This window comes from Triturus cristatus, chromosome 8, assembly GCF_964204655.1.
Source record: "Triturus cristatus chromosome 8, aTriCri1.1, whole genome shotgun sequence".
NCBI lineage: Eukaryota > Metazoa > Chordata > Amphibia > Caudata > Salamandridae > Triturus > Triturus cristatus.
Genome location: NC_140591.1, coordinates 1,533,106,399 through 1,533,126,505, shown reverse-complemented (window position 1 = coordinate 1,533,126,505; position 20,107 = coordinate 1,533,106,399). Strand labels below are relative to the sequence as shown.

The 20,107-nt window shown below is 43.8% G+C and overlaps 1 protein-coding gene and 1 long non-coding RNA gene across 2 annotated transcripts in view; one reads left to right on the top strand and one right to left on the bottom strand.

Annotated features, from left to right (window-relative positions):
• ATG16L2 (autophagy related 16 like 2) overlaps positions 1-20,107 on the top strand; it is a 694,312-nt gene that overhangs the window by 337,205 nt on the left and 337,000 nt on the right. Inside the window, exon 9 of the mRNA XM_085623378.1 lies at positions 3,431-3,533. Coding sequence (XP_085479504.1) covers positions 3,431-3,533 — 103 coding nt within the window. The remainder of the gene's footprint in view (positions 1-3,430; positions 3,534-20,107) is intronic.
• Positions 1-20,107, bottom strand: part of LOC146806075 (uncharacterized) — a 200,584-nt gene that overhangs the window by 82,438 nt on the left and 98,039 nt on the right. The window lies entirely within an intron of this gene.

Sequence of the window (20,107 nt, the reverse complement as noted above, 5' to 3'; positions counted from 1 at the left end):
CACTTCTCTTGCCTCTTTCTGTACCTCTGAGTTAGAGGTAGTTTTAATCCCCCTGCCCTATTATGTACTAGGGCCTTACAGGGGAGATCATGCCAATCACAGGGGTACCTCAACCCATAGAGTATCCTAGTGTGTGTAGGTGTTTTCACTCTATTCTAAGTGTCTTTCAGCATAGCACTGGCTCCGGGCCTAGTTAGTCAGAGTCAGTTACCACCAGTACCAGTCAGCAAAAAGTTGGGGTCACAGGATGACTTTGCAACAAGGCCTCTTTCTGCACCTCTGTTGGTTCCTTCTGCATATCTCTTGCTTTTTTCAGCACTTTTCTTCGTCTTTCTGGATTTCTGTTGCCTCTTTCTGCATTTCTATTGCTTCTTTCTGCACCTTTCTTCCTTCCTCTTTCTGCACATGTCCTACCTCTGTAGGCATAGTTAGAAATTAGCATTTAAAAAACCTTTGAAATTCACAGAAAAAAACATAGATTTTAGGGACGTTATAGTTAGAAATTAGCATTTAAAAAACCTTAGAAATTCACTGAAAAAAACATAGGTTTCAGGGACGTTGTAGTTAGAAATTAGCATTTAAAAATCCTTAGAAATATAGTTATATCAGGGTGTGAGGAGGTGCATCAGATTATCACGTGGATGATGTCATCAGTGATGTCATTTGAGATGTCATCAGTGATGTCACTGACCATGTCATGAATGATGTAATATGTGACATCATCAGCAGTGCATTGCGGGGGCGCGAGTTATAGTTAGCTCAACTAACTCTAATGGCAGAATTTCTCTCGTTTGGTACAAGTGAAATGTCCAACTAACTATAACGTCCCTAAGAGCTGTGGTTTTTAAGTGAATATATAGATAAAATATATAGATAATAGACATGACTTTTCCCAGGGTAACGCTGATGCTTTTTTCGGATCTGCTTCAATCTATGTATACCTGTGTAGCGCTGGGACGCCCCGTTGCTGGGGCAGCTATGCGCTGTACAAATTAAGTAAATAAAATAAATATATATGTATGTATGTATGTATGTATATATATATATATATATATATATATATGAAAGCAAAGTCCTGAGCTCCCCAATGAGACAAAGGGAGCTGAAGGCAGGTAAGGACCTCTTCACCATGCACAATGCTGACGCCCAGAAGTAAAGACAGCAAACGAATCCAAATTTTCAATTCTGACGTTTAATTCATTTGTCAGACAAGTGTCCGCCTCAGACGCGTTTCGATCGCCTCCGCGATCTTGATCACCTGACGCGCTGGTGCCGGACCATCCAATTTAAAATCAGTTTCACCCAATCATGATGCTGGAGTTAATAGACATAACTGAAATACTACAAATTACAAATTGGAGTGTGTTTTCCTTAAAGGGATGCCGCAAATCAGTCAAAAGCATAAGTAACCGGGTTAAAGAAACAAATTGATACATAGAATGCAACAAAGCAGTTCATAGCATAAAGAATACAGGGCAAGTGCCCTTAAGTGCTAAAATGCTGGTTTTACAAATCTTCACCACGGTTCGCATGTTTTAGAAAGAAACAACAATAATTCATTCCTTAAATCTACAAATAACACACTCTCAATGAAAAAAGGTTAAAGAACAAATAAAAATAAAAATTGAAAGCATAAATAGGGATGAACAAAATTAATAAATACAAAAAGGGGAATGAAACAAAAAGACTCGAGCAAGAAGCATTGGAATGATTACTCATACTATACAGAACTACCAGTAACAGAAAAAAACGCTAATTTCGAAGTTGTGAGTGCTGTTGGAATAGCCACATTCAGATTGCAAATAAAAGATTCAAACTGAAACATATTCTACAAGAAGTTATGCAAATCCTCACTCGTGTTCATCCCATTTGGCATCTTAGTGTCTAATAATAGGATGAAAGAGGATTCCAACTGGCGTAATTGTTTTTCTCTGTTGCCCCCCCCGAATTGAAGGTGGTACCGCCCCAATCACAAAATAGGTTAGGTCACTGACCTTGTTGGCATGAATGGCTTTAAAGTGACGGGCAACGGGATATGTGGGGTCCGAGTTGACAATCGCACGAAGATGTTGTAAAATGCGATTGAAAACCGGTAGTTTGGTGCTCCCCACATATCTTAAGTGACAGGTACACTCTAACACGTAGACCGCAAAGTCAGTGCGGCACGTGAAATGTTGTTTGATTTGTACCGGAACATTGCTAAATGCAGTGCAATATTCAGAAATGTTAATTCCGAATTTGCACGCGCGGCATGAGGCACATTTGAAAAAGCCAAAGCGTGTCAGCCACGTGATCTTTTCCGTGACTTCAGGATTGGATTTGACCAACGCATCCCTCATGGAGGGTGCTCTCCTGAAAGTGATGTTTGGTAGGTTGGGCAGTAAAAATTTCAGAGTCATGTCAGTTAAAACAATGGGCCAGTGCTTGTAAATAATATGTCGCAGGCTTTTATGTTGTTTACAAAACGTGGTAATGAGCCTAATAGGTTGAGTGACCTCTGTGTCCACCTCCAAACTAGGACTAATAGTCAGAGGCTGTCCGGTGTTTAGGCAGATTTCCCGAGAACAAAGATTGGCTTTGTCAAGGGCTTTTTTAAGATTATCCAGATTGTACCCACGGGCAAGGAACCGGTTAGTAGCCTCCTGTTGGCATTGATCTAAGTCACATTGACGGCTACAAATGCGGCGTAGACGAAGATATTCCCCGTAGGGTATGCTACGTATGAGATGTGGTGGGTGTGCACTGCTGGCATGTAAGATGGAGTTGCCAGCAGTGGATTTCCTATGAAGTTTAGTTTCTATGTGTTGGTCCATAATGAACACTTCCACATCCAGGAACTCCACCCTCTCAGTGCTAATGGTAGCCGTAAACTGTAAGTTCATTGTGTTGTTATTGATGGAGGCTACAAATGAGGAGGCCTCCTCTTTGGAACCTTCCCAGATGATAAAAATATATATATATATTAGATAAGAATAGCAAATCCATACTCACCTATGTGTACATACGTTTGACATTGTGGTGGTCAATATTTTAGCTATGAATTTTCTCACGATAATTTCTTAAAACAAGATATCGGAGTAAAATACCACCTGGTGAGTCTGTGTAAGAACCTCCTTTGTATCTTAACCAGGTCTGACAGGTGCAGTGCATAGTGGGATATTAATAAGCCATGAACCTAATACCTAAATCATGGTCAGGTTCTCTTGTTTTATTTAGACTAGTCACTGTTTCCTTCCTAATTGAACCACTCTCTGCCTTAAAATGTGCCTGTTGGTGTCTTTGTGAACGTGTGTGAGCACAGATAAGTGTATTACTTTGAGTTAAGCTGTGCATACCATGCATCTTACTTCATTATTTATAATTTGGCTTATTGCCCTTCCTTGTGATCTCTTATCATTGACCTTTCATGCCTCTTTCTGTTTCTTTTTAGAAAAAAAAGATCAAACTCTATGTGCAGTTACAGCGAAGAGCGATACCAGCCCTTGCCCGTCTGTGTCCTTTCCCGAGTGCCCTCTAGAGCCCTCTGTGTCTTGGTAAGGAACTGTGCTTTGGTCTTACAACATTGAACAAACATAAATATGTCTCTTTTCTTTGCTTTTCTGACTGAAAGAAAGTATGTCAGGTAGCCACTGTGCAGGCAAAGTAAGTTATGGGGTCCATGCACCCATCCACGCATCCACTGAACCTACACGCATGATTTTTTAACTTGATTGTCCACACCAGTTTTCCAGTATTGGGTCTCTCATAGATTTGTATGCTTGAATCATCCCCGTGGTCGAAGTGGGAGTCCCACTCTATCTTTATAAAGCAGTAAAAGACATAACCATAGGCTACAATGCAATAATTAGTCACTTCAATAGTATATCAATATCCTTTTGTAAGGAGAACCAAACGTGAACCACAACCAATCAGGTGACAGCGCCCTGTAGAACACTCCTAAGAGAGGCAGGGTCCCTCAGAATTTCTACCCCATGTCGTGTGAGAGGGAATCTACCTCAGCTCTGCTCAGTTTCTTCTCAACTTTACCATGATACCAGGTTGGAATCTTCTAAGAAAGGATTCTTCAGATCATGTGGATCTTGTGCCGAGGATCCTCATAAAAATAATATTTATTGCCTATATCCGCACCATAAGGTAAAGGACTGCAAAATTAGTAGAACCTTTTCAACCAAAACCCTCAAGGATAGAGAGGGGTGGTTGGTATAATGGCTGCAAGCACATAAAACCGAGACTGATGCTATCTCTGAGGAGGAAGATAGAGCAAGCTCTAACACCTCCCATGAAAAATCAAAGAGGAAGATGGAAAGTTTTCAAGGGCCACCACAAGGTCGTAAAGCTTTTAAAAAGACACACCACAGCGTCTCCCAAAAGCTCCTCACTAAAAGGAAAGCTTTCAGCTCCTTCTGAGGTAAAATCTCCCCCTCCATCGTCTGTTTTGACCTTAAAACCTGCTAAATCTTCCTCTGACTCTTCATTAATAAAGAGCACCCTCGCCATGAAGTCGTTGTCGATGACAGCAACGCCTTGGAAACCATCATCGACGTCTACACATCAAATATCTTTGACGACGTTCATTTCTCCTTTGTCGCCAATGACTCTCTCCTTGTTGACAGCCTCACCGTCGACCAAGACTGTACCGTTGGTGGCTGCACAGCGACGAGCGCCACACCGTCGACGAGCGCCACACCGTCGACGACAACCACCTTGTCGAGGACGTACACGTCTACAACGTTGACGATGACAACCTCGTCGTCGATAACCATCGTCTCACCGTCAGCATCATTTTCTCCGCCGCCACCACCATTGACGTAGAATTCGTCGATGAGGCCGCTGTTGAAATCGAGAAGGCCTTCAACTCTGCTTCTAACTCCGGATTTGGCACTGTCGACAACACCATTGGCAGATGATGGACCTAATAGCCCATCACTGCTCCATGTGAAGTATCACAAGGATGAGGATGATGAGGAGCAGAAATAATCAGCCTATTCTGAGCAAGAATTTAATTATCAGCGCTACGGAGGCTAATCTCTGCTATATATGGGTCCACTCACATACCCATGGTCCAGCTCCCGTTGGCCTTAGTACAAGACTTGTAGGCAATGTTGCAGGACTATAATAGACATTTTCCTTAACATGAGAGAGCAACACCACCGCCTCCTCCGCCACCTCCAGCTCCAGCATCTCCACCTCCTATGCCTCCTCTCATGCATCGAATGACGTCGGCTTCAAACATTGCCATGCTACCAAGACAGGATCCATCTTCCTCCGATTCTGACAGGGAGGAAGGAGAACCTCAAGACACCCATCCAGCTGCCAGCAAGTAGGATGAATATCTTATTCCCACACCATCCCGCCAGCACCTCAACCAGCAGGTTCGCCACCGGAGGATATAGGTAGTTTTCACACCTTAATGGAGAGGGCAGCTTCACAATTTCAACTTCCAATGACGGTCAAGCAGTCAGACTATGTTCTTTACGATTTTAAGGAGCAGTCAAGGAAGCCAGTGAGGGCAATCCCTCTGATTCATTATATTTGGGAAAAAGGTATAAAAATAATGAAAACACCAGCTACGGTGACTGTAGTCCTTCCCAGAATTAACAAAAAATATAAAATTCCTGACGACTCTCTAGAATGTTTGGTAGGACACCCAAAGCCACACTCTGTAATAACCCAAGCCACACAGCGCAGGTCAAAGAACCCTTCAGCGCCTATTACGACACCACCTGATAAAGAAGGCAGGCGCCTTGACAACATTGGCAAAAAGTTCTCCACCATTACAGGCACTACGGTGCACACTGCAAACTCTTTAACAATTTTGGGAATGTATGACCACCAGATTTTGTTGGATATCGCACCATATCTGGATCTTCCGCTGGATGACAAGAAGCAGGAAGCATGAAAGATATTGCTGGAAGAACAATCCGCTTCCGAAATCATTGATTGTGCTAGCTGAGGTTTCGTCACCTTGCATGCACAGAGGTTCTTAGACGCCATGGCTGGCTTAAAGCAACCACTTTCCATCCTGAGTTACAAGCCAAGATTTTAGACATGCCTTTTGGTGGCAATTCACTTTTTGAAAAACACTTTGATGATGCTTTACAAGCCATCAAGGCAGACACAGATACAGTGAAGTCCTTAGGAACACTTCAGTACAGAAAAACACCTTTTAGAAGGGCCCATGGATGAGGTACCTATTCCTTTCATGGCGGATGCCAATGCTACGAATCGTTCCAGCCCTATCAGTCCTTTTGTCCTGCCTATCAACAACACCAAGCATATCGTGCACCTCCAACAGCTGCATATTCAATGCAACAACCAAGGCGAAAGCAGCCAGTACAGCCAAGGGACACTGTGAGAAAATAGTGATATTAATGTGGTACTTGCTGCAACCTGCTATGCTCCTCGATCTCTGTGGGCACACATCTCCCACTATTACCACAAATGGCAGAAAATTACGATGGAGAGGTGGGTCCTAGATCTTATCAATTATGGCCATACTCCGGGGTTCACAACAGTTTCACCCGCTCATCTTCCACAAAGATCACCTCCATCCCATCGCCACTTGCTCCGGATGTAGGCACTTGCTATGCTCCTGAAGGGTGCCATAGAAAAGGTCCCACACTCTCAAAAGGGAATGGGCTTATATTCTCGTGTTTTCCTAGTAAAGAAAAAATCTGGAGAATGGTGTCCCATTCTGGATGTCAGAAAACTCAACAATTACCTGCAGAGAAAATCCTCTCTCATGGTCACTCTCCAAGAGATATTACATCAGCTTAATCACTGAGATTATATGACCCGCCTAGATTTACAAGTTGCATACTTCCACGTCCCTATCCATCCCAAACATCGAAAGTTCCTCTGTTTTACTGTAGCAGGTACTCACTATCAGTTCAAAGTTCTTCCCTTCAGTCTCTGGTCAGCGTCCCTAGTTTTCACCAAATATCTTGCTCCAGTAAGAGCACATCTCAGACAAAAAGGCCTGAAACTCTTTCCGTATCTCGGCAATTGGCTTGTCACTATCTCTTCACCAGGCTTAAGAGGCAACAACAAACTGCCTACAATTGTTTAATTCCCTTAGACTCACAATCAACTACCAAAAGTCTCTTCTTTCACCCTCACAGAGGATAACCTTTCTTGGAGCAGCTCTGGATACCTAACAGGACAAGGCATTCTTGTCCGCAGAGAGGCAAAGGACCATAATGTTCGTTCACAATATGTCCAAAAGAGAGCTTGTTTCTGTCCGTCTCCTCAAGTCTTTGCTCGGCATGATGTCCTCAGCCATTCTCTTGGTGCCCTGTGCCCGTCTCAGAATGAGACCCATTCAAGTAGAACTGGACAAACAATGGGTCCAAATGACCTGCTCATTCGACGATCTCACTCGGATCACACCAGCCATGAGAAAGGCGCTTCCTTGGTGGCAAATCTCATCACGGCTAACATTCCTATCTCCAATTCCAGACTTCATAATCACCACAGACACTTCTCTGGAAGGCTGGGGAGCCCATCTTCAAGATCTCAGAATAGTAGCTGGAGTATGTCACTGTCCAAAATGCACAGTTGTTTCTTGGAATTGAGAGCAATTTTCCTAGCACTTCAGTCCTTCTTACCAAGGATACAAGACTCATCTGTACTCTACGGACAGACACCACCACCTGCATGTATTACCTAAACAAGCAGGGGGGTACAAGGTCTCACATTTTGTCTCTGGAAGCTCAAAGAATATGGAAATGGGTTCTGCTACACCTGATATCCATCAAGGCGGAACATCTACCAGGAGTGAGCACCAATCTAGCAGACACCCTGAGCAAAACCAGCAAAGCCTGTCATGAGTGGGAACTCAATCAAACGATTCTTGATTCCCTATTACAGCAATGGAGCAAACCAAGCTTAGAACTCTTCGCCTCTCAAGATAATCGAAAATGCCGGTACTTCGCTATTTGAGAACCTCAGAGGGTCATGGGGAATGTTTTTTCGATAAGATCGTCAGAGATCTATGTTTACGCTTTTCCCCCATACCCTCTCATTCCCAGGCTTCTCATCAAAATGAGGAGGTAGCCATGCCGGCAGATCCCAATTGCTCCACGCTGGCCCCGCGAACATTGGTTGTCTGAGCTCCTTCTGCTCTGGGAATCCGAGCTCTTTCGCCTTCCCATAACGAGAACACTGTTAACCATGAACAAGAGCCAAGTTCTGCATCCGGACCCCACCTCGCTTCAATTGCATGCATGGCTCCTGAATTTAATGAATCCAAAGATTTAGACATCCCTTAGGACAGTAGGTAAATTTTATCGAAAGCAAGAGCTGAATCCACAAGCAAAGCATATAAATTAAAGTGGAAACGGTTTTGTCCATGGTGTCTACAGAACAATATCCACCCACTAGACTAATCACTAGAGCAAATTCTGCCCTATCTTCACTCTCTTGCTAGGTAAGGTTTAGTACATGCGTCTGTTAAGGTTCACCTGACTGCTATTTCTAGATTACAGATGTCCTTTGCACACATTATCGCTCTGTTCTACAAGAATTGTCAAACAATTCATGAAGGGATTATTTCGAGCTTTTCCCCCAATTCGAGCTAGTCCTCCGAAATAGCATCTCATTGTGGTTTTCTCGCAGCTTCTTAAGCCACCGTTCCAACCTGTTCACAAGGCAGAACTGAAATTTCTCACTTGGAAGATCTCATTCTTATTGGCTCTCACTTCCCCTTGAAGAGTCAGCGAAATACAAGCCTTTACAACAAACGAACCCTATCTGCACTTTACTGAGGACTAAGTTCTTCTCGGGATGAATGCAAGATTTATTCCCAAGGTTCCATCTCAATGACATCTCAACAAACCTGTTGTACTTAGTACCTTTTTTTCCAAATCCTTCTACGCCAACTGAAAGATCTCTACACACTCTAAACATTAAACAATGTCTTAAATTGTATTTGCAATAGACTAAACAAATTTAAAAGCCAGACTAGTTGTTAGTGTCTTATGGCCTATCAAAACAATGTACTTCAGTCACAAAAGCTACTATTGCAAGATGGATTGCTGCGACAATCCAGTTCTGTCAATTTAAGGCCTGCAAACCGCTCATAGTTAAGGCTAAAGCACATTCCACCAGAGCAGTATCCACTTCTATTGCTCTGTTTGCTGCTGATCTGCTGGAAAAGATCGGCATTGCTGCAACGTGGAAGAACACCCACATTTTCACGTGGCACTACTGCCTGGATTTGGCATACCGCTGTGATGCAGCTGTAGGACAGGCGGTCTTACGTCTATTTATAGAGGTGTGTCTTCTTTTATGTGTTATTTCATATCATGTTGTGTAATACGTGTGTGTGTGTGTGTGTATACAATTATTATATTGTGGAAGTGCAGAAATGTATTAAGTTGTACCCACCATCCTCTAACGCTACGTATATTTCTGCAATCTTTTACTACAAAAACTGCTTGATATTCTGATTCAAGCATGTGACTCTATGAAATATCCAATACAGGAGAAGAAAATGAGTTATTTACATGTAATGGTTCTCTAGTATTGTTATCCTTCATAGATTCACATGTGACCCAGGGGCGGCTGGTGACATTTGAAAGTGGTGAGGCGTAAAATGATTGGTATACTGTACCGTGGCGAGCGAGCGTAGCGTACGAGCCCGAGCAACTCATCTGTTCCCTCAGTCACTGACTCTTACTCACTGTAACATTTTCTCACACTCTCATTCACTCTCGCAGATCCGCCTTCCATCCTACCCACAACCACTCGCTCAACCACGAACCTACTCAGTCACTCACTTATACACTCAGCTAACAAAATAAAGTACACCAACTACTGGAATAAAATAAAGTGAACATGTAGTTCCAACTTGGTCGGTGCAGATCTGTTATAAAGAAGGTTCTTCAGTAAACCCCCCTCAAAAAAATGAGGCAGGTTCTACCATTCAATAAAGTGTCAAAGTTCCCTCAATACCCAACAGGAAGTGCTTCGGACAAGACCCTGGGAAGACCGTTTCGGAGTTTCCATGCCAAAGTAAAGTAAAACTGTTGCAGAAGAAGCACTGTACCAGGTAACACTTTCAGCGATAAGCTTTGGGTAGAAGCGCAGGGCACACTGCTTCCATATGCGCACAAATGCTCGCACGCAAGTTCCGGTTCGCACACTTCACAACGCTTTCCTCAAGCCTGCAAGACCTTGCACGCACAATTCTTTAAGAAGAAGTATCTTGATTTAAAAAAATTATTACAGCCGCCAGTTTGCGCAACTAATAAGCGCCACACTCAGTTCTTTAACAAAATATTAATAATTCCAGGACTTAAAGTGCTTGTTAACAGGGGAATGAATTGTTAATTCTCTCTACAAAAAAACTTAACGTTCAACCCCACCAGTATCGTGGCAGTTAACTGTGGCTTACTGCAGTGGTCTGCTGTTTTAAAAAAACTATACATATAACACAAATCAACTTTGCTTCCAGCAGTAGTTGAGCACATCCAGTTATCATAAAACAGAGTTACTCCTACCGCTACCAGGCTATAATGTTGAAATGAACCTAGCTAAAATCCTCGCGCGAGCACAAATACCATCAAATCTCACGGTGTTGAGACCTTACCTTTCCATCCTGCCCTTCCCTGCCCTGCCCTGCCCTGCCCTGCCCAGCCTAGCCTAGCATAGCCTAGCCTAGCCCAGCCCATCCCATCCCATCCCATCCCAGCCCACCCCATCCCATCCCATCCCCATCGCCAGTGTTTCAATGTGAATTAATTGGTAAAGTCTTGGTCAGCAGAGTCAAGATGAACGTAGTTTATTCACTACAAGAAAGGTCTCATTTTCGCACACCCCATCCCTCAGTACCTCTTCCTTATTGAACAGTGACCCTGGACCTGTCCTAAGCTGCAGCAACGGCGTCGCTGAAATATCGCAGCGCTAGGCCGGTGTAATGAGATATCGCAGCGCTAGGCCAGTACAATGAGATATCTCAGCGCTAGGCCAGTGATATGAGAGATCAAGCGCTAGGCCAGTGGAATGAGAGATCTCAGCGCTAGGCCAGTGCAGTGAAATATCTGAGCGCTAGCCAGGCCATTGGAACAAGATATCTCGGCGCGCTAGGCCAGCACAATTAGATATCGCAGCTCTTTAGGCAGCGCTAGGCCAGTGCAATGAATTAGGGCAGGCCAGTGCATATCGCATTCGCAGCGCTAGGCCAGTGCAATGAAATATCGCAGCGCTAGACCAGTAGAATGAAATATCGCAGCCTAGCAGTACAATAACTTAGCAGCAGGCCAGTGCAATGAAATATCGCAACGCTAGGCTACTCCAGTAGAATGAAATATGATATCGCAGCCTAGGCCAGTAGTACAATGACTTAGCGGCAGGCCAGTGCAATGAAACAAATATTGCAGCGCTAGGTCAATAGTGTGACATATCGCACCCTATACGAGTGCAATGACTTAACGTCAGCGGTAAGCGGCCGTAAGCTGATGCAACGAAATATCGCGGCGCTAGGCTACTGCAATGAGAGATATCGCAGTGCTAGGCCAAAGAATGCACTGACACATTAAAGCTCCCTCTAGGCCAGTACAAGGAACCCTGCACTCATCCTGTGCTGTGGGTGTCCATGCGTGTGTGTTAACAGCATTTGGCCATGGGGGGGTGGCGCCGCGACCAGAGGCTGCGCCGGCCCGGGTCACAGTCAGGGGCCCCTGCCCGACTCTTACCGATTTTCACGACGAACAGTCGAACAGATGAATCAGAAGAAGAATATTGATTATTAGCAAATTAGCCAGCCCTGGCAGCCCACGACCACGAGCGTGCAGTAGACTACTGTAACCGTGCTAAGTGTAGAGACACGACACCGGCACGAGGTCCGTCTGTGTGGTGGTGCGAGTGCAACTCGTGACTCCGTGGCGTGGTGACGTGCCGGAGCCAGACGCTGCGACGACAGCGTAGGAAATGGCCAATCACTATTTCATGGCTTCACATAAGCCACAGTGATTGGCCAAAGTGCGGCAGTGCCACCACCCATGCGGGGCAAGCATATGCCATTGCTTGCCCGGCCTCAGGCTGCGCGGTCTCTCAGCCAATCCTGGCGCTTTTAATGCAGTACCACTGCGCCAGGATTGGCTGAGGGGCATGGTTACTCCTCGCCCCATTAGGCCTCGATTCCTTGCTACAGGAAGGGTCTGGGAAGGTATTACTGTGCGGCGTGTGCGCATGTTCGGGCTGGTCATAAAAATGACCAGCCCAAAAACGGACATGCGCACTGCTGCTGCACTGTCTGCTGCTGCGCTGCCGCACTCACTCAAGCTGCCACAGCCCCGCCCCCCACCCCTTCAGCCAGCGCCGTCCGATAGCAGCGGCGGCAAGATTACTTTATTAATGAGTCTTGACTCTTGACGTGTTTGTTAACTTAGTTATACCAGGTGAATTCAATTTTAGTGTGATGTCCATGTGGGGCAACGCCCCAATGGACGCACCGCCGATGATGTGACCCACTCTCCTCTCTGAGAGGCTTCGCTTATTTAGCCTAGAATACTCTTATCATCGTGCTTGAAGATCTGAGCGACTCCGCCTCTCTTAGAAGTGTTATATAGGGTGCTATTTCCTGATTAGTTATGGTTCAAGGTTGGTCCTTCTTACAAAAGGATGTAGATAGGCTATTGCAGTGACTATTCATTGCATTGTAGCCAATGGTTATGTTTTTTACTGCTTTACAAAGATACCTTGGGGCTCCCACTTTGATGACTGGGATGATTCAAGCATGTGAATCTATGAAAGATGCCATTACCTGAGAACTGTAGTTACAGGTAAGCAACAAATGTTCTTCTTGCGCTCTGAGATATTGGGTGTGTTGTGTTCAGCACGTGGTCTATGTGTTAACATTTCTCAAGGGCCTGGCTAGATCGACCTCTGGCTTTCATATTTTGCTCCTTTCCCTGCCTTTGTGCCTTCTGCTAAACATCAAGAACTATGCTCATGCCAGACCTGCTTCTCCAAAGTTGACCCACAATGACAGTCTTTGTTTTCAGCTTCTGAACAAGAGGCTACTCAGTGGACTTCCATTTGTGTGCTTTTCGTCCTATGATTTCTTAAGGACATTGTAGCAAAAATGCCTCTTTAGCTTTCTGTGAGAAGAAATTTAGTTTTACAGGCAGCCAAACAACTCTTGTTCTTCCCGCCCTCAAAATGTAAGTCCCCACTACCATAGTGGCCACCCTGAGGTGTACTTACTCACCTAACACTGGAACCTGGTGTGAGATGCCTTGTGGGACAAACAGAACTTGACATCTGCTGCTCGGTACGCTTATTAGACCCTGATCCAGGTCTGTAGATCAGAGAGTTCTGCAAATGATTGAGTCTCCCTTTTTGTTTGACTCTTGGTAGTGGACCAAGGAACCTAAATGGAATTGGATGTTTCGCCTAATATGTGGCTAAATTATCATTGCTCCTCGTAGTTTTTCGTTAGGCATCTCAGAAAGTCTAAAATCCTATAGACATTCATACAAATGGTATTCTTGCCCAATCTCTGCCTTGTCAGCTACTGTACTGTCTAAGGTCAGGCAGTGTGAGGATACTTGTTTCTGCCAGAAAGCACTAATCTTGTAGTCCATACCCATTGGGATTGATGTACAATCTATATCCACTTCTAATCCAGCATAGTTGCAGTATTGAAGTTAGCTATAGATCTGAATGGATAAAAAAAGGACTGCCACTCTGACTCGTTAGTTCTGCTGGGAATGGACTTCCACTTGATATAGTAGTTATCTAAAATGAATAAGACTGTCAGTGCCCATGAATTACTCTGCGTCAAATTCTTGACATAAATATATAGGCAACAACATACCTTCAAATTATCTCTATGTTCTGAACTCTCGTTTGAAGTGAAACATTTGTATATGTGTGAAATCAAAGATAGGAATTTAATGTCCTGGGTATATAGTAGCCTATCCTTGTATCAGTATTAATATAGTAAGTGCTACCTTTAGCTGTAGTTACACTTTCAACTTTCGATGCATGTAGTATGAATTTCTGGTTGGGACCTCTGTAGAATGAAACCTAAACCACAAATTAGCATTGTGTTGTTTTGCTGATTACGGTAAGTACCCTCTTTAAATGATCAATGCCTTAAACACAATAAGCCCACTGTAAATATTACAAACGTCATGAGCCTTAAGGATCCTCTTCATAAAGTCACACAGATCCAAATGCACAGAGAAACAATTCCTCAGAAGTCCCTTTAAATAATAGTTATTGTTTTGTTTCTAGCTCCCACCGTATCACATCGAATAGTCTCCAAATATAAATGTTCAAATTCACTTCCTTAGCACAATTGTGTTCTTAGAATACTTATCTGAAGAATGTTAAAGTGGCTTTGGAAAATACTCTTCTCAAGTTGTCATGGGTTTCAGATAGAAAAATCCCAGCTGCAGCAAGTAAACATCTTGATTGCTAACAAGGATGCCATGGACCACGAAGAAACATAAAATATTGCCGCCACTATTCCCAAATGACAAGACAGTTCTGAACTAATGAGCAATGTAGTTTGTGCATGGTGCCATTGCATAGTGCGTACTCCAACGATGCCTTTTAACGCAGATGTTGCCAGATCTTATCTTTCTAGGAACTGTGTTAGTGTCAAGTTCAATTGATGACATAAATACAATATCTAGTGCAACATTTGTCTGGGTCTCATGTCTGCTCCTCACTATGACAAGGTCAAATAAGAACACATACATATAACCTAAATTATGTATCTGAATTGACATCCTTTTGCCTTATTTGTTCGTAACGAAAAATCTGGGACGGATACCTTAATGCACATAATGTGTCAGACATTCCTAAACTTATGTCAGAAATTCCAATATCTGATAAGATTTAGAATATAAGGACTGCCGCTTGACCACTTGCCAGGAGTGCTCCTTCGCACATATTATCGCCCACAATTCAGTCAGGGATGGTCTCACTTGCTGTCAGCACACTTTGCAGTTGATGCATTTCACCTGAAGACTGAAGCTGATAAAGCCAAGTCCCGGAGGAAGCCTGACTGACTGTTACCGCAGTGGGTGTTTGTTCTTCATGGGGAACCCTGTCTTTACATCTCCGCTGTCAACAAGGTATGCAGTGTATCTCTTCTCCCTAAGAAACTCTCGATTGCAAGTTGCGCTGCATTCCATGCTCTCATAGTATAGAGTGTAGAAATAGGCATTAGGGTGTTAAGTTCTAGATAAACATTTTAAATAGCATTTTAACAGTGTTGGAAATGTTCATTATATTCTTGTTAGTTATAACTTGTCTTGTTGCTGTTTTTATAATATTCTTTGTAGTTATTTTATATGTGCTAACACACAGATTGTTCCTTTAGTAATAAATACTTTTAACTTAGGTGTTCACTCTTCTTAGTACAGTGTGTGTGATACTGTGAATAACAAAATAAGGTTTTTGCTGTTTTCATGGTGCCCCTGATCACACAATGGGATTGTTAGTAACCTAAAGCCAATACTTCTATGCCAGTCACACATTGAATAGTGTTTTGCAGGGCTACAATAACTTGTTACAATGCACCAGTGATGAATGTGAAAGACAAGTTTAGGGTGGCGTAACTGCCCTAATCAGCGACAGGAACCATTGCCAGCGAGCAGTTAGTCCTTCCTTCCCACCTCTGACTTCATCCATCACATGCCATCTTTAAGAGTGAAAAAAGATTCCAAGACTATATGAGTGCAGAATATTTTGCAAAATGCCTATGCTCTGAAGGTTGAAGATTCTTCCATTTACTGTTGTTTCAAAAATGGCTGCCAATTACTACCTTCTAGAACTGCAGAAAGATTTGGCGGTCTATGTAAAAGCAAGGAATTTTCTCTTCGTACTTTCAGGTACAAAAGAAAAGTCTGGACTAAGAATTCAGACATATACTTGGTCTCAAGAAGTGACAGCGTGAATCAGAAAAAAAAACTTCAGAAAGTTGGTCATTCATCAGATCTTCTGTCAACTCTTATACGTTTCTGGGAATGTGGCAATTACTTTTTTGGTGCATACTTCAAACATTCCAAAACATTGCCGTTTTTAGGGTATGGATGCTATCAGTACAAAGTCCCTATATTAACGCTTATATCAGCACCGCAAATGTTGTAAAGTCCATGGTAGTGGTAGAAAAACATCTTGAAAATACTATTTTTACCCCTAGTTAGATGAATGGCTTGTAGAATCATTGTCTCAACAAAAAGCTGAAAATGATCGTCAAGCAACTGCTTCAATTCTTTGACTCCATCTACTCGAGATTTATGCTTAAAATGTATTCTGTTCCTGGTACAAATCATTCAGTACCTGAGGTCTTTGCTGAATACAGTATAGCCACATCAGAGAACAAGTATAGCCATCTGAGGAGAAACTTTCTTCTCTGCAAGAGAAATAGTGTTTTTTGCAAACTATTCCTCATGTTACAGCATCAGACTTTTTCTCTTCTGGTCTCATCATGCAACTTCATAATACTAAAAGTTAAGCATCATGTAACACCCCTTCAACAGACTTAATTAGTGGAACTAGATGAGTAAAATGCAGCTGACACGGCAATGGGCTTCTCTAATGGAGTGTGCATTACTTTCCTGTGGTTTTCCAAAGGATATACATCTCTCTTTGCTACGCTGGAGGTTATTTAGGATGCCTCTTGCTACTGCGGTGACATAGGATCAGTGCTGAATGTCCCTTTTGATTGTATCTATTGAGACTGAATATGGCTATATAGTTTAATATAGTTTATCTGATTTGTCAAAAAAATATTTTTGAGGCTCATTGTCTTAATCCCATTTTGGATGGCCTTGTCTCTTCTTTTTTTGCATGTTATGCATTTTATTTCAGTAAATGATACCTCGATGTTTGTTTTCAGTAAATAAGAAGAAAACCAGGGAGCAGAGCTAGGTGCCAACCAAGATGGCTGCCCCCTGCTAGAGCTCCTGTGAGGCGCCGCTTTCTCTGTGCCCCCTCAGGCGAACCAGGTGTCAGACGACCCCCGTAGTCTGAGGGGTGAGCTGAGCTGCACCTGCAGACCCCCAGGTACTGTTGCTGCCAATGTGCCTGCTGTGCCGGCTGCGGAGAGGAGTTGGTGAGTGGCTGAGTGCAGACACAATAACTGCAAGAGCCGTTCTTTTACTCCCCTAAGCCTGGATTGGCATGCCTCATACCTGCACTGGAGTGAGCCCCACCCCCAGAACACTATATTAGGTCCCCGCTCCGCGTCTCCACGATGAGAGCCGGTGGCAAGGGCCACGCCCCCTCACCTTATTCCGCCATGGACTGAGCCCAGGGGCTTAAGCCTCATTAGACAATTCCTGTACGAGGCCCCGTGGCCTCCCTCCGTTCTCCAGCACCCCCGCCCTTGGAGTGAGGAGCCATACTCCCCCAAAGTGTGAGCGTTAGCAGCAACATGTGAGTAGGCCTCTCTGGACCCCATCCTTTTTAGGTCTCGCCTGACCCAGCACATGCGCTGGTCTGGTGAGACTTTTAGTGAGGGCTCCAAAAAATGCTGCCATGGCTGGCCTAGCGCTTGTCTAACGCGAGCGTGCACGCACGCACGCAGCCGCCATGTCTTTCACGGGTCATTAAGCGTGTGGACGCTGCAGCTGCTTTCACTTTTGCAGCCGCGCGCCCACTCGCTCCGCCTTGTTTAGACTGGCTCCACTTTCGGATTGAAGGGAAAGATGGTGCGTGCTCATGCTGTTTTCACTTTCCCAATAGCCGCGTGCTCTTTTGGTGCACTTGTTGGATACCCCTCTCTCCTCAATGGTTTGTTTCACCTCCGCAACAGCATTGTTTTATTTAGCTTTGGAGATGGAACAATTATATGACTGCAAGGAAAAGCATAGCAGGTTGTATGACAAATACTGAAATTCAAGCTAGAGGTTTATTTCATTTTACAAACTACTTTTTGCACATTGACGTGGCGTCGCAAGTGTGCACTGGCCATAGTGCAAGAAAGGAAAAGCTTACCTGCCCCAACTGTTATTTAGTTAGTAAAACACAGCAATAACTAGAGCTCAGTTGGGCCATCGGGTCTATGGGCCACGGTGCCAGACACCCTGTTAGACCATTTATAGATAACCAAGGCTTTAAGTGGGCCGGGTCTTGCCGGTGCTCAGCACCGGCAGTTATAAAAAGCAAGTGCCGAGAGGGTCCCTATCGAGCTCTCCAGTTTTGCCCTCACCCTCAGGAATGATAAAAAAAACTCAACTCTACAGCAGTGCCACCCTTCACCGCCTTTGATGTAACTTTAAATAGACTCGTTATAGTACTTTAACGCTCTCAACATTTCTGAACTGAAGCATTTTCAATATTAAATACAACAAAACCATAGTTGTTGCTTATTTATCTTACGCAACTAACAAGCACTGACAAAGCCAATAGTACTGGCTTGTTGTAGGTGTAATGTTGCTTCTTGTATTATACATCTGGATGCAATGATAGAAGCAGCAAAATACCAGTCGCGCGGGAAACTGAGCTAAGCACAGATGTTCAATGGACGTGTTTTAAGCCACACCCTTAATTACATCGGTTAAGGACCTTTGAGAGACCCCCTCGCCCACACACACACAGTTTTTCAACACACTTAGAGCCCTGTAGATAACTACGCACACGTTGACGCCACTCCCAAAAACTTCATGTTCAGATTGTTACAGAAAGCAAACATTGCCAAGCTTGTGATGAGAAAGCAGGCGTAGCTTTTGTTCACACTCACTGTTGGGCACCTTCAGAACGAATACTTGTAAATATTTGGGGGGGGGGGTCCGGTTTTCGTGGGACACGCCAACAACTCAGCTGGAACTTTCCGACACATTCGACAAGAGCGGGTTCTCTCTGCACAGTGTTTCCAGCCACATCATCCAGGGCACGGGCAGCTCTTGCTGTTCCCACAGGCTAGTCCAACCTATGCCTACAATAAAGTTCCACCAGGAGCCAGCACCAGCTGCTACTCCCCTCTGTCTGGTGTCTCTCAGCTGAGTAACAGTCTCTTATCACAAAGAACGTAGCTCACACAGAGAGTCTGCTTTAAACATCCCATTCCGTAATAAACACTGCTACAAACGCTGGATCGCTTTCTGTTTTGCCATGACATGCTGCTAAGGGACAGTCTTTGCGATGGTTGTCTCCTGCTATGAAATGGGGGGCGGACTGGGAAGAAAACAGACTTCTGTGGTGAGTAGAAATGACCAGCAGAATGCCACAGCAGTATGGAAGTCTGTGCACTTTCAAGCACGCAGCGCAGATCTTCGGTCCTTTATTCCTGCGTATTGCACCACCCGAAACCCTGCTGTCACATTTCGGCCTTCACATGATTTTTGGGGCGTATTCAGTAGTTGTATTCAGCTTGCAGTGTCCATGTTGTACCAGTTATTGTTATGTGCGAGACAACGTAAGGGCACATAGCTGCAAAGATGAGCATCCCTTTGATACGCCTCAGCACACCCAAAATTTTCCGCTCCCCACCCAATTTTTCTTTCTCCGCACTCTGTTTATTACAAAAATATTACAAAAATATTACAAAAATACTTGTGCGCTTTTTTTCTTTTCAAGGGGCTCTCTGCAGAGCACCATTCATTGATGAACATTATTCGAAATATTTCAGGCTTTACAGTGCCACTTCTGATGGCAACCTTTATCATGGTTTAGTCACAAGGTGTCTTTGGCATAGTATCATTCTTTTAAGTGTGAGTAATCATATTAATACTCCTGTGTTCAACAAATGCCTAACACTACCCTTTTGTGGTAAATAATTTAATTACCGGAACTTAATTTGATGCGGAAAATCTATAATAATAGCTCAGTAAAATAAGAGGCAGAATCCGTGGTATTAGAGGTTCGGAACGGGCTTTATTCCAAAATCAATTCGAATTGATGGACTCCATATTCCATCACCACGAAGGTTCAGGAAGTGAAGAACAAACTTTATTGACAAGTAATCATTTTTATACAATAGGCATTACAGTGAAACAGGTGCAGGAGGCGTAACAGTTGATCACAAAGATAAGAACATACATGCGTAACTAAAATGGGTGTAACTGGGCGTAACTTAAAGAACGTCATTGGATATGATGTCATAAATGGGTGGTTCCACGGAAGAATTTCGCAATGTCAGCAG